This window comes from Passer domesticus, chromosome 7, assembly GCF_036417665.1.
Source record: "Passer domesticus isolate bPasDom1 chromosome 7, bPasDom1.hap1, whole genome shotgun sequence".
Taxonomy (NCBI): Eukaryota; Metazoa; Chordata; class Aves; order Passeriformes; family Passeridae; genus Passer; species Passer domesticus.
The window spans coordinates 61790499-61804954 of record NC_087480.1 but is presented as its reverse complement, the minus strand read 5'-3'; the positions used below and the strand labels follow the sequence as shown (position 1 = coordinate 61804954).

Genomic DNA, 14456 nt, shown 5'->3' with positions numbered 1-14456 from the left:
CGATGGGCGGCCGGGGGCCGGGCCTGGGGGCCGGGGATGCTCCGGGGGTGCTCCGGAGATGGTGCGGGGATGCTCCGGGGATGGTGCGGGGATGATGCGGGGATGATGCGGGGATGCTCCTGGGGTACTGCGGGGGTGCTGCGGGGATGCTCCGGGGGTGCTGGGGGATGCTCCGGGGGTTCTGGGGGATGCTGCGGGGATGCTCCGCTGGCGGGGCGCCCCGTCGGGGCGGGCACGGGCGGGCACGGGCGGCACCGCCCGCGCGCACCGCTCCGCGCCGCTCCGCACCTGCCCGGCCCGCATCCCCCGCACACGGCATCCCCCGCCCCGCATCCTCCCGCACCGCCCCGGGGGGGGGGCGCGGCCGCGTCCCGCCCCCCCGCACCGCCCCTGCGCCGCCGCGGAGCGCAGCGCGGGCGCGCAGCGGGACCGGACCCGCCCCGCCGCCGCCGCCGCCGCCGCCGCTTTGTGTCTGGGCGCCGCCCGCGGAGGCGGAGCGGGCCCGGCGCTGGGCTCCGCGGCGCGGCGGGGCGGGCGGCGGGACGGCCGCGGGCAGCCCCCGCAGCGCGGCTCGGCCGCGCATGGACGCGCGCTCCCGCCTGCACCGTGAGTAGCGGGAACGGGGCCGGGGCGGCGCGCAGCCCCCGGGGACGCCCGGGCCGCCCCCGCCGCCGGGCGCGGGGAGGGAGCGCGGGGCGGCCCCGCCGAGCACAAAGCGGCGCGGGGAGCGCTCGGTGCGCGCCGCCGCCCCCGCGCAGCGCCCGCGGCGCGGAGCCGCAGCGCCCGCCCGCGCCGGGGGTCGCGCTCGGCGCGGCTCCTGGAAAATTCTGCGCCCTTGGCAGCGCCGGTGGAGGCGCGGGGAGGTGCGGAGGAGGCTCCCTCCCTCCCTCCTTCCCTCCCTCCTCCCTCCGCGCAGGGACATCGCCGCCTCCCGCGGTCCCGCGTGGCGCTGCCGCTGCGTCCCTCGGCCGGCACCGGCCCGCTCCGTGCCCGTGTCCGTGCCCGTGTCCGTGTCCATGCCCGTGCCCGTGCCCGTGCCCGGCCCTGCTGCAGGCCCCGGCTGCTCCAGCCGGTGCCCGGGCTCGTGGGCAGCGGGGCGATGGGCACCGGCTCACCCGGTGCAAATGAGGGGCCGGGCAGGGCCGGGCCCGCGTCCCCCGTGTCCGTGTCGCTGCCGGGGGACAGCGGTGCCTCGAGCTGGCTTGGCTCGTTTTCTCTGGGAGGCTGGGCCAGGGAGGGTCACGGACAGGAGAGCCCTGGTGAAAGTTCCTTGGGGTTTGGGAAATAGAAACGCTCCGATGGGCGTTTTTTGCCGTGCCCCTCGCTCCATCTAAATCCCTTCCTTTGGCTCCTGTCCGTCCGTGATTTCCAGCTAAGAACTCCGGCCACGTGCCGTTGGCTGGTGCCTTTAACCTCAGGTGTTCGAGTGGGAATAATCCTTAGGAACAGCTGAAATCCCAAGCGTTTCCCTCGGCACTCCACGAGCAGAGGAGTGACTTAATCCGGCGGCTTCTGCTGTTCCGCATCTGCTCGCTCAGCTCCTCACGGAGGAGGAGGAGGAGGAGGGAGGGAGGATGCTCGCCATGGCAACCTCGCGGCGCAGATTGCAGCCACTCGGAGAAGTGGCAGGACTTGGGAAAGAGGCAGGAGCGGCTGAGCTCAGAACGGGCTCGGTCGGGGCCTCTCGTGAGCTGTCCGGGGAGCGCTCGCGGTGCCCCGGCTCCTGGTGGGGCTGTGCAGGGGAAGGGGCCCGCGGGAGGTCACGGAGCTTCCCCTGCGGGCAGCCGCAGTGAGAGGAGGGCTCTTCCTTCTCCCAGCGCCGTTAATTGCTGCGATCATCCCCAAATTCGGTGATTTTGTCGTCCAGTGCCTCCCAGTGCCGTGTTGCCTTGGTGTCCCTGTGAACTTTAACCTTGGCCGTGTTCCATCTGTGAAACTTTTCCTTGGGTAAAGCAGCGGTTTTATTTTTTAATTACCTCACAGAGGAGGAGCTTTGCTCTGTGCTTCTGTTACAGAGCTGATGTGAAATCCCTGAAAAGGGGGGGTTAGATGACACTGATTTTAGCAGTTGCTGGAGTAACAAAACCATTCCTGGGTGCCTGGTGGATGTGAGGAGCTGCAGCTCGGGAGCCAACGCTGCAGAGAGCTGGGCTGGAATCCCTGGGAAGGTGCTGCCTGCCCAGCAGCAAATTCCCCACTCCCTGCACCTGCAGGGATTCCTCAGTGCTTCCCACAATGCATTAAAAATCGGTTAAAGTTTAAAATCCCACAAAAAGGATTTTAAAAGGAAGCTTGGCCGCTGTCCCTGGAATATTTCAAGGCAGCAGCACCATTAGAGCCCCCAAAATTCAGATGAATCACCTCTGAGGAGTTTGCATCTGGACGAGCCTTTGCTGGGAGCGTTGGTCCTAGAGCAGAGACTCCAGGGACCCCAGACACAGCAGGACATGGCAATCCACGCCGGGACAGGCTGGGGCTGGGTGGTGGTGGTGGCCCCAGAGTCCCCCCAGAGCCCCGTGGCCACTGTGCTGTCCCCGGGGCCAGCCCCATCCCCTGGGGCTGCCGGGGCCTGGGCACACCTGGGAGAGGCCTGGGAGCCTGATGGACAGCAGGGCTTCAGAAATGGTGCATTTTACCCTCCTGGGCATTCAGGGGATCTTATCCTCCTGGAATGCAGCTGACACCCCCTCCCCTGCCGGGTGGGGAGCGGAGGCTCCATCCCAGGGGCTGCCCAGGAGCCCGGCCGTGCTCCAGGGCTGCCCACCCCGGCTGTCCCCTCCTGGGAAGGGGCTGGGGACCTTCTGTGGGCAGGGGGAGGAGGAGCTGCTCCCCCGCAGGGCGTGAGCCCATCGGGCTGATCACCGGCACTGGGAAATCCCGCTGGGACACGGCCGGGGGCGGGAGCCCACCCCAGCACCCCCAGAGGTGTCCCAGGAACCGCCAGGGCCACTTGAGAATCCCAGTTAAGGATTCCGGTGGATGCGAGCCCAGCGCAGCCCGAGCTCCTCGAGGTGGTACCAAGCCCTATTTAAAGATTTCTAAGAGCCACGATGTGTCCTTGGTTTTCATCTCAGCTCCCTCTAATTTTAGCGTGGTTTCCGTAGGCTCTCATTTGCAGATTGCATCAAACCCTAGGACGAGGCTTGCAGAACTCGGGGCTGGGTTTTTTGGCTTTTTTTTTTTTTTTTTTTTTTTTTTTTTTTTCCCTGGGAATGCAGCAATTTGTCGAGAGCAGAGAAATCCTCCGTGTTTGACTGGGCAGAGCCGCCCCTCCCGGTGTGAGCTGCGGAGAAGTTGGGGAAGGGAGGAAGGTGCAGGGATGAGGAGGGATGGCTGGGAGCAGCTGGGATTGAGGCTGGAGAGCCCCGGGGAGAGGCTGCTGTGGCAGGGCTGGAGCCAAGAGCAAAATTAGGGGAAGAAAGGAGCCTTAAATCCCCGCGCTCTGCCGAGGGGGAGCAAATACCGTGCTAATGGATCAGGTTCTGGCGAATAAAGAAGAAAAGAAGCTGTAAGCTCAGGAAGGCTCTTTTTTATTCTAAGGAGCAGAACATTCCTCATCCTTTAGTTCCCTTGGATCCGGAGTGAATGACTTTAGAGCTACAGGAGTTAAGCTCATCGGAGGAAAACGGCGCTTCTTTTTTCAATTTTTTCTCCTTTTTTCTTTTTTTTTTCTTCCCGAATATTATTTTGCTGGGGAAAAGATCTGACAATGCGAGTCGGAGCCAAGAGGATCTGCGGAGAGCAAATTTAACCTTTTCTAGGCTAGGACCCAGCGGTCAGCAATAACCAGAATCTGTCTGAGTCGGGTGAAGGGGAGCGCAGAGCCGGCCCAGCCCCGGCAGGCGGGATGTAGGGAGCCCCGGTGGGACTGGGAGCGCCGAGCACATTCCCATGGCCGGGAATCCAGCGCTCTGCCCCGCGTCACGTGCAGCGCCAGGCACCGCTCCTGCTCCCGGCGCGCCGGGGATCTGAAGACGTCCTTGGGAGATCGATCTGGGATGCTCGGCAGCTCCGACTGAAACAAAGCATCGGCCGAGGCACCCGCCGGGAATAAAACTGAGGAGCCTCTGGACAGCTCGGGAATCGTCCCCGCGGGGCAGGGAGAGCATCCCTGCGCTCCTCCAGCGGAGCCCCGCCGGCGGCTCAGCCCCAGCCCGGAGCCGCCCGGGGCTGGATCCAGCGGGATTTAAACCTCGCCTCGGCCCTGGATTGTTCCCCGCTGCGCTCGGCCGGGCGCTGCTTTTGCCGCTTGGACAGCGAGCCTGAGGGCAGCCCGCCGAGGAAGGGATGGCATGGCACGGGCACGGGCACGGGCACGGGCACGGCGGCATCCCCGAATTCCCCCCGCGAGGAACGCGCCGAGGCAGCGGATTCACCCCGCCCCTGAGCCACGGCAGGAGCCGCGAGCGGGGCCGGCGCCGGCGCTTGGTGTCCCTGCTGCAGAACCCGGCCCTGCTCTGCAGAGGTGCTGGGGACACCGGGGGGCTGCGGGGGACACACCTGGGGGCTGCGGGGGGCACATCTGGGGGCTGTGGAGGCACCGACCCGGTGGCTTTAGGGGCACAGACCCTGCGGAGCTCAGAGCTGCTGCCACGAGGGGACACGGCTCGGGTGGGGACAGACCCCGGTGGCTTTGTGGGGACAGACCCTGGGGAGCTTTAGGAGGGACAATGATGGCTTTGGTGGAGGACAAACCCTTCTGGGGGTTGAGGAGATGCTGGCAGGAGGGACAGAGCTCTGTGGGGACAGACCCCGCTGGCTCTGTGGGGACAGACAATGATGGCTTTGGCGGGGGACAAGCCCTGCTGGGGGTTGAGGAGATGCTGGCAGGAGGGGACAGAGCTCTGGGTGGGGACACACCTTGGTGGTTTTGGGGGGACAAACCCCCCTGTGGGTTGAGGAGCTGCTGGCAGGAGGGGACAGAGCTCTGGGTGGGGACACACCTTGGTGGTTTTGGGGGCCAAGGAGCTGCTGTGGCTGCCAGGAGCTCTGTCTCCAGCTCTTCCCAGGTCAAACCTCAGCAATCTCTGCTTCTCTTGCTTTTTTTTTTTTTTCCAAATATATAAAAAATCAGCTCTGTGCAGACACCTCCACAAGTTCTGTTTGCAGCCCCCTTCCATCTTCCCTTCGCTGCTGCCCTTCCCAGTCTGACCTTTGACAATCTTTGGGGCAGAGGTTCCCCAGCCCTGGGACGTGTTTGGGAGAGGGTTGTGGCCCTCTGCTCCTGCCAGAAGGGCACTTGGACAGCCTGGAGCAGAGGGACAGGTTGGGATGGTGTGGAGCCGTGCTGGGAAGGGAGGGATAAGGCTGGGAAGGGGGCACTCCCTTCACAACCAGCATTAAAACCAGGCCCTGGGCTTTGATGGTGCTCCCAGCTGGGGATATCCTGGTTCCATCCTCTGGAGGGGCTGGAATCTCGTTGCACTTTGATTTCTCCCCAGGTATTTGCTGTGTGTGCGGCGTGGAGGCAGCTCTGCCTGTTGTTCCAAGAAATATCCCTACATTTTCCAGCCTGAGCACTAAATTGGTGGCTTTCAGCAGTTCCCTAATTATGTGAGACATTTTTTGTACTTAACAAATGGTTCTGATTCCTGCCAGCACTTCAGCCTGGTGTTCCAGGCCCGTGGGTGTCGGGGAACAGAACATATTTCTGTGTCTGTGAATATGATCCCACACGTTGTCTTAAGTGGGAAAATGTTCACAGCCCTTATATGGAGAGGGAAATTTTTTTCCCCTCTCTAAATCCATCAGTGCCTTCTCCTGCAGTACTAATGCAGCTTGATCTTCCTGGTGCTCTCCAGGCTGGGCTGGGAACCAGAAACAGGCAGTGGGCTCTCCTGGCTTCCTGGCAGGAGCGTGGTGTGACCTGCTGTGCCCCCAGAGCCCCCAGGAATTGGGTCTGGGAGCGGGGGGTGCCTTCCCCACCCGCAGAGCTGCCAGGTGGAGGTTCCTGGGGGCAGCAGCTGCTCTTTCTCCTGGAGCTGAGCCTCCCTCCTTCCCCTGGCTGGAGCTGCCACCCCCAGCCGTGCTGGTGGCATGGCTGCAGCTGGGAATTGGGGGGAAAAATGGAAACTGGGGGGAAAAAATGGGAATTGGGGGGAAAAAATGGGAATTGGGGGGAAAAAATGGGAATGGTGGAAAAAGCTGGGAATTGTGGGAGAAGCTGGGATGTGTCACAGCGCAGTAACAGGGCCCTGCTCCTCAGTGCTGTGCCAGGGGGATTGTGCCATGCCACACGGGGAAATTCAGGGAGCACAGGGAGAGGCTGGGACAGATTCATGGAACAGAGCCCTGGGAGGAGCTCCTGGGGCTGGTGGACATGTGGAATTGCCTTCCTGTGGATTTTGTCCAGGAATACCCATGGCTGCATGAGGTGTTCCTGCCCTGGGGCACCAATCCCAAATCCTCTGGGGCTCTGTGATGCTCAGGGAGGAGCAGGAGTGGGGAAAGGCCACTCTGGGCTGGTTCCTGGGAAAGCTGAGGGCAAGGGGAGGGTGGCCAGGCTGGAGTGGCCGTGGGCACCCACTCAGGGTGTGGATGGGGCCGAGCTCCCAGGGCTGGGCACAGGGGCAGGGTCACCCCTGACCTGCTGGGAATGCTCTTCCCAAAGCAGCCCAGGATCCCACTGGGCACTGCTGGCCGGGCACAGCTCGTTGTCCCTCAGGATCCCACTGGGCACTGCTGGGCAGGGACAGCTCGTTGTCCCTCAGGATCCACTGGGCACTGCTGGGCAGGGACAGCTCGTTGTCCCTCAGGATCCACTGGGCACTGCTGGGCAGGGACAGCTCGTTGTCCCTCAGGATCCACTGGGCACTGCTGGGCAGGGACAGCTCCTTGTCCCTCAGGATCCCACAGGGCACTGCTGGCCGGGCACAGCTCGTTGTCCCTCAGGATCCCACTGGGCACTGCTGGGCAGGGACAGCTCGTTGTCCCTCAGGATCCCACTGGGCACTGCTGGGCAGGCACAGCTCTTTGTCCCTCAGGATCCACTGGGCACTGCTGGGCAGGGACAGCTCCTTGTCCCTCAGGATCCACTGGGCACTGCTGGGCAGGCACAGCTCGTTGTCCCTCAGGATCCACTGGGCACTGCTGGGCAGGCACAGCTCGTTGTCCCTCAGGATCCCACTGGGCACTGCTGGCCGGGCACAGCTCGTTGTCCCTCAGGATCCACTGGGCACTGCTGGCCGGGCACAGCTCGTTGTCCCTCAGGATCCCACTGGGCACTGCTGGCTGGGCACAGCTCGTTGTCCCTCAGGATCCCACTGGGCACTGCTGGGCAGGGACAGCTCCTTGTCCCTCAGGATCCCACTGGGCACTGCTGGCCGGGCACAGCTCGTTGTCCCTCAGGATCCCACTGGGCACTGCTGGCCGGGCACAGCTCGTTGTCCCTCAGGATCCCACTGGGCACTGCTGGGCAGGGACAGCTCCTTGTCCCTCAGGATCCACTGGGCACTGCTGGGCAGGGACAGCTCGTTGTCCCTCAGGATCCCACTGGGCACTGCTGGGCAGGGACAGCTCGTTGTCCCCAGGTCCTTCTCCAGGCACTCCTGCAGGATGTGCCATTTTGGGAATGGGGCTCTGCATGAGCCTTGAGCACCAACTCAGTGAATGGACCTGTGTTTGTAGGGATTTTCCTTGGGATCACAAAACAGTTTTCTGTGTTTGTTGATCCATGGCTGCAGATGCTGCAGTGTTTTTCTCAGGATTTTTCTTCCCCAGCAAAGCCACTTCTCAGGATTCCTGCAGAAATACCTGGGAAAGAGGCCACACTGAAAACTGGGAGCACCATCAGCTTTCCAGCCTGGGCACAGAAAATCCTGAAACCAAGGAGCTCTGTGCATTTTCCAGGGCTGTCCTTGTCTCCACCTGCCAGGAAAAGGCTCTCTTTTAACGGGATGTCATTCTCACTCTGCTGGATGAACACTTCCAGTTGTGATGACAGCCATGTGGGAACTTGGACAAGTGGAAAAGGGAGCTCCAGGAGCTGCCAGGCACAGGCCTTTCATCAGAGCTGCTATTTTGGGGGCACTGGTTCAGCATCAGTAGGTGTGAGGCAAAGTGTCAGCCTGGGTTTAATCCTTGCCCAAGACATCTTGGCTTTGGAGTGGTGACTTTGGATCAATCTCATCCCCAAGGTCACTCTGTATCCGTGGGGAGGGCTGGGAAAATCCACCCACAGAGCTGCTGTCTGATTTGTTTCCTTCTTCCGTTTTTCCTTAATCCAGCTGATTTTGGGAAGGACAAACCAAGGCAGGAGAGTGGCATTCCAGGGGGGTTTGGAGTCCCCTTCCCTGGGGGTGGCACTCAGTGCTCTGGGCTGGGGACAAGGTGGGACTTGGTGACCTTGGAGGGCTTTTCCTCAAGAATCCTGGGATTCTGTTCCTCAGGATTTGCTGGAATCTCCTCTGTAGGGTTGGTGAAGGCAGGAGAACCTCACTGGTGTGAGCCCTCGGGTTAACCTGGGGCTGGCTGAATGTGAATTCCTCTGGCTGGATGTGAAACTGTGGGGTGGGAAAAGCTTTTAGTGTCAGGGCACTTGTTTTCAGTGTGAACTGCGATTTCCAGTGATTATTTGCTTCCCAGGAAATCCTGGGCAGCTCGTCCCCCCATCCAAACCCATTTGCTTTTACTCAGCCCAATTTAATTCCTCCCTGCCCAGGGTTTCTGACCGGATGCAGGAGATCTGACTCTGAGCTATCCCACAGCTTTTTCTTGCTCTCTGGAATACCCAGAAGGTCAAATCCCATCCTCTGTGTCCTCCTAATTTAACTGGAGCCAGGAGAGCTCCACAGAGTGCATTCCTTGGGTCCCAGAGCAGGGCAGGAGGGTGCTGGAGCTCTGGGAGCTCTGGAGTGAATCAGCTGCTCCCTTGGGAGACTCTTCCATGTTTATCCTAGAAAAGCTTCCCAAATTTCCTCTGGAGCAGCTACAACCCAGCTAATTACAACAGGGATCAAAACGGGAGCTTGAAAGGGAAGTGAAAATAAAATTAAGATAAAATAAAGCAAATAAATATTGAAATAGAAATAAACCACAGAGTGGTGGCTGCTGCCACCATTTAACTGCAGATACAACACGAATGCTTCTTCTTAATTAAGAAGTGGAAAAAGCTAATTAGCAAACTGCATCATGGCATTGTTGGGGAGATGAGGGCTTTGTGATTAAAGTTGCTTTGAGGAAGCAGGCCAGGAAAGAAGTCCAGGTTTCCTGGAAGATCTGTAATGATTTTGTAATTGATTTCCTGGAGCAGGATTCTTAATTTTATGGGATTTCGGCTGCTTGTGTGTTTGTGATTTATTTGTTAACAAGAGGAGCAAAAGCCAGGTTTGTTTGGAGCAGTTCTGGGAGCCCTGGGACAAGGGTTAGTGGGTGAACTGCAGTGGATAGACAGGAACTTGAGCTGTGGTTTATTCTGCACAGGTGAATTGGGAATTTGGGATGGAATTAGAGGAGCTTTGGGGGGTGGAATGAAATGATCTTTCACAGAAACCCAGAATATGCTGAGTTGGAAGGGACCCTCAGCATTATTGAGCCCAATTCATGTTTCCCACAAAACCCAAGTGGGAATCCCAAAAAGGGGGAAAACACCCCAAAAATCTGTGGAACAAAAAACTCCTGCAACTAACATAAAAGTCAAAAAACCTGAATTTTAAACAGGTCCAGACAATTCCAGGGCGTGTGGAGAGGCTGAAAGGGAAAGGCATCCTTTTCCACAGGAGCCCTGGGCTGGGCAGAGCCCCTAAGAGCCAGGAATGAGCTGGAGCTGCCCTGGTCTGGAGCAGCCCCTGGCAGGAGCCCACCCCAGGCTCCCCTCACTGTGACCTGTCGGTCCCTGGGGCGAGGTGGGGGATGTTGGTGGCCTCAGGGCAGGAGGGGCCCTGTCCCCTGCCGGTGTGTCCCTTTTCCCAGGGCTTGGGAAGCAGATTGCTCCCCGTGCTCGGAGCCAGGCTCCCGCTGCTCGCATTTGCAGCCTCATTTCACCTGGGACAGTGCCTGGAGCAGCCCCGTGGGATCCTGGAGCTGCAGAGCTTTATGGATGAGATAATCAGCAGCTCCTGAAAGTGATTAAATAAAGGTGGCATCTCCAGTCAGCGTCCTGGGGTGGTTTTGCCAGGTTTTGATGGATTATTGGAGTGTTTTCAGGAGGCTTTCCATACTGGGAGCAGCAGGCAGAGCATTACATCCAGGAATCCCAGGGCCTGCTGAAGGTCAGCATTCCCTGTGGCAGGCGCAGGGCTGTGCATCCAGCACAAATGCTGCAGTTTTTACATTCAGGGGCTGGGTTTGTGCCTTTCCCTCCTGTTTCCTCGGTTTAATTGACGCAGTGTTGTATGAAATAAATGGGGGGAGAAGTTGTGGCAGAGGACAAATGTTGGGGTTTCTCTGCCGTGTATTCCCTGTCTCCTGTGAAGCTGTGGCCTGACATTTGCAGCTTTTCATGGAGTCCCAGAGTGGTTTGGGCTGGAAGGGACCTCAAAACCCATCCCATGCCACCCGTGCCATGGCAGGGACACCGCCTGTATCCCCAGCCTGGCCTGGGGCAGCCACAGCTGCTCTGGGCACCCTGTGCCACTGGGAGACCTTAAAACCCAGATTTCAAATTTAGCATCATCAGCAAAGTTCTCCAAAGACTTCTCTGACCATTTGCCCTCAGCCTGGTGGTTCCTGGGAGGACAAAAATGTGTCATTCTTTAGAAACACTGAGCTCTTAAAAATCACATTCCTTTAGACCTTGGTGGTAATTAGGAGGGTTAATTAACCAGGGTGGGTTATGGCAGCAGAGGAAGGTGAATGTCCCAACCTGATTTGAGCTGACTGAGCAGAGCTGAGGCAGTGTCACTGTCCCCTGCCGTGGGTGGTGGTGGCAGGAGGTGACAGCTGCCACCTTGCCCACGCTGTGCAGCTCCTGTCCCCTCCCCGAGCTGCTCCTGCAGCAGGAGCAGCCTGGAATTTGTGGGAAGCCCTGCAGGCTTTGCCAGGGGCTGGTTCAGGGGTTTAAAGGCTGTGTTGGGGCAGCAGCTCAGCAGCTCTCCAGCCTGATCCCAGCTCAGCTCCACCCCAGCCCAGCTCCATTCCCGCCCATCCCTGATCCCAGCTCAGCTCCACCCCAGCCCAGCTCCATTCCTGCCCATCCTTGATCCCAGCTCAGCTCCACCCCAGCCCAGCTCCATTCCTGCCCAGCCTTGATCCCAGCTCAGCTCCACCCCAGCCCAGCTCCATTCCTGCCCATCCCAGCCTTGATCCCAGCTCAGCTCCACCCCAGCCCAGCTCCATTCCCGCCCATCCTTGATCCCAGCTCAGCTCCACCCCAGCCCAGCTCTATTCCTGCCCATCCCAGCCTTGATCCCAGCTCAGCTCCACCCCAGCCCAGCTCCATTCCTGCCCATCCTTGATCCCAGCTCAGCTCCACCCCAGCCCAGCTCTATTCCTGCCCATCCCAATCCCAGCTCAGCTCCACCCCAGCCCAGCTCTATTCCTGCCCATCCCAATCCCAGCTCAGCTCCACACCAGCCCAGCTCCATTCCTGCCCATCCCATCCTTGATCCCAGCTCAGCTCCACCCCAGCCCAGCTCCATTCCTGCCCATCCCATCCTTGATCCCAGCTCAGCTCCACCCCAGCCCAGCTCCATTCCTGCCCATCCTTGATCCCAGCTCAGCTCCACCCCAGCCCAGCTCCATTCCTGCCCAGCCTTGATCCCAGCTCAGCTCCACCCCAGCCCAGCTCCATTCCTGCCCATCCCAGCCTTGATCCCAGCTCAGCTCCACCCCAGCCCAGCTCCATTCCCGCCCATCCTTGATCCCAGCTCAGCTCCACCCCAGCCCAGCTCTATTCCTGCCCATCCCAGCCTTGATCCCAGCTCAGCTCCACCCCAGCCCAGCTCCATTCCTGCCCATCCCAGCCTTGATCCCAGCTCAGCTCCACCCCAGCCCAGCTCCATTCCTGCCCATCCTTGATCCCAGCTCAGCTCCACCCCAGCCCAGCTCTATTCCTGCCCATCCCAATCCCAGCTCAGCTCCACACCAGCCCAGCTCCATTCCTGCCCATCCCATCCCTGATCCCAGCTCAGCTCCACCCCAGCCCAGCTCTATTCCTGCCCATCCCAATCCCAGCTCAGCTCCACACCAGCCCAGCTCCATTCCTGCCCATCCCATCCTTGATCCCAGCTCAGCTCCACCCCAGCCCAGCTCCATTCCTGCCCATCCCAGCCTTGATCCCAGCTCAGCTCCACCCCAGCCCAGCTCCATTCCTGCCCATCCCAGCCTTGATCCCAGCTCAGCTCCACCCCAGCCCAGCTCCATTCCTGCCCATCCCAGCCTCAGCAGCACTCACCACCACTCCAAATCTCATCTGAAGCCCTCGCATCCATCAGAGCTTGTTTCAAATCCGGGAGCACAAGCACAGAATATTTTAGATATTTTAGGAATCGGAGCCTGTGTGCTTTGGCAGCCAGGGTTTTGGTTCAGAGTTTGGTGGGGATTGGTTTGGGGATTTTAATTTTTTTTTTGTATGTCTATTGGCATGGCCAGGCACTTTCCTTTCAAATGTTCTGGATTTTTCCCTTTCCAGTTTGGCCAGAATGACCTTTGTTTGTTGGGAGCTGAACCTGTGTCTGTGCTTGATGCTTGGGTGAGGGTTTTGTCACCCTGTGAAGGGGATGATGCTGCAGGGGAGGATTAAACCCAAGGCTGGCTATTTTACATATCCTGAGGCTTTTCACCCTAAAATGGAGGTTGTACTTCCCACTTTTAGCCTGGAGAAAAGGAGGAATTTCTCCATGGAAAAAGTAGTCAGGCCTTGGAGCTGCCTGGGGAAGAGGTGGAGTCCTGGAGGGATTTCACAGCACCAATGGAATAAAGGTCCCTGTCCATTCTCCACACTGGATTTGGGCTGAACTCCAACGTTTGGTGACGTAAGAATTCCAACAATTGCAGAAGAAGCTCTCAGGCACTCTGACTGTCCCTGAAAGGCTTTGTTCCTTGTGATGGTTTCCAAATTGCTTCCAGTTTCACAGGTTTTAAAAATACCCTTCCCAGTTGTGGTAGGAGGAAGTTTTCCTGCAGGAAAAGCGAAATAGCCATAAAAGGCTTGTTATTAAATCTTACGAGCTCAGTGTTTTTAATTTAACTTGTTACATCACAGGAGTGTGAATTCATTAAACTTCCTATTCTTATATGTGGGATCTATTTTAGCTGATGAATCTCTAAGAAAAAGGTTGGAGATGCGTCAGCAGCTCCTGTGGCTCTCTGGGAGGAAAATATATGGAATTGAAAAGGACTGTATGGAAGGCAAGGGAGCAGTGCCTGTGTCCTTCATCCTGCTGGAGGAAGAGGAGGGAACAGACCCCGATCACAGCCGGGGGGGCAGCTGGAATGTTCTCACTCCCTCTCCCCCCTCCGGGTGTGTTTTATCCTCGGCAGAGCTGGGGTTGGTGGGGAGCCCCAGTGGCCAGGCTGGTGTCCTTGTCCCTGCCCTCTGGGCAGGGCTCTTGTGCCAGCGTCTCACCTTTGGGGCTTCAGGGTTTGCTGTGCAGGGCCTGAGCTGTGCAAATGGGGCTTTTATGGGTTCTGTGGCAGGGCAGGAGAGCGTGGGGCTGCTGCTTCTGAGTTCAGTCCCCTGTCCCCTCCTCAGGGGATGGCACTGCTGGCACAGGGCCAGCTCTGGGGCGCTCTTTGCTTCTTATTCTGGTTTGATTCCAAGTGTTGTAACAACCCAAGCAGATATTGCTTCCTGCTGTCCCAAACCCCTCTGCAGCACTGCATTCCCAGGGGCAGCTTTGGCTTCCTCTGGGGGCTTGAACTTAAATTTGAACTTTGCTTGGGTTGGGTGGGATCTCAAATCCCACCCAGTGCCACCCTGCCCTGGCAGGGACACCTTCCCCTGTCCCAGGTGCTCCAGCCCCAGTGTCCAGCCTGGCCTTGGGCACTGCCAGGGATCCAGGGGCAGCCACAGCTGCTCTGGAATTCCAGCCCAGCCCCTCATCACCCTCCCAGGGAGGAATTCCCAGTTCCCAATCTCCCATCCATCCCTGCCCTCTGGCAGTGGGAGCCACTCCCTGTGTCCTGTCCCTGATTTTAAATCACTTTATATCACTTTTCAGCCACTTTGGGGAGGAGCTGAAGCGTCCAAAGGCTGGGAGCTGTCCCCTGGATGATCCCACTCTGGCTGTGGGGATTCCCACTGACAATTTGGCTTCTGCCCTAAACCTCTGCTGTGTGAATCCCAGGCTCCTCAGTGCAGTGCCCTGGCTGCAGCCCCCTGTGCAGCTGGAAATGCATTTCTGGGGTCCCAGCAGCAGGAAGGCTGCGGCTGCCCCGGCGCTGCAGGGTGAGAGGCACACGTGGACTGGCATTAATTTCATTAAGCTGCTGTAATTCCCCCTAAATAATGTTGTGTGATGCTGATTCCTTTGCACTGTGCAGGATCAGTGTCAGGCTGCCAGGCCTGTGACTGTTCC

The 14456-nt window shown here is 59.1% G+C and overlaps 1 protein-coding gene across 5 annotated transcripts in view; it reads left to right on the top strand.

Moving 5' to 3' along the window:
• The first annotated feature begins 451 nt into the window (after positions 1 to 451).
• The window catches only part of LRRC7 (leucine rich repeat containing 7), a 98635-nt gene continuing 84630 nt past the window's right edge, over positions 452 to 14456 (top strand). For 2 of the 5 annotated variants that reach the window (XM_064429208.1, XM_064429204.1), the window contains exon 1: positions 3212 to 4465. In XM_064429208.1, the coding sequence (XP_064285278.1) occupies positions 4288 to 4465 (178 nt within the window). In that variant the 5' untranslated portion in view covers positions 3212 to 4287. Of the gene's footprint in view, positions 607 to 3206; positions 4466 to 14456 lie in introns of those variants that run through there. The other 3 variants (XM_064429206.1, XM_064429210.1, XM_064429205.1) reach the window with 3 other exon arrangements.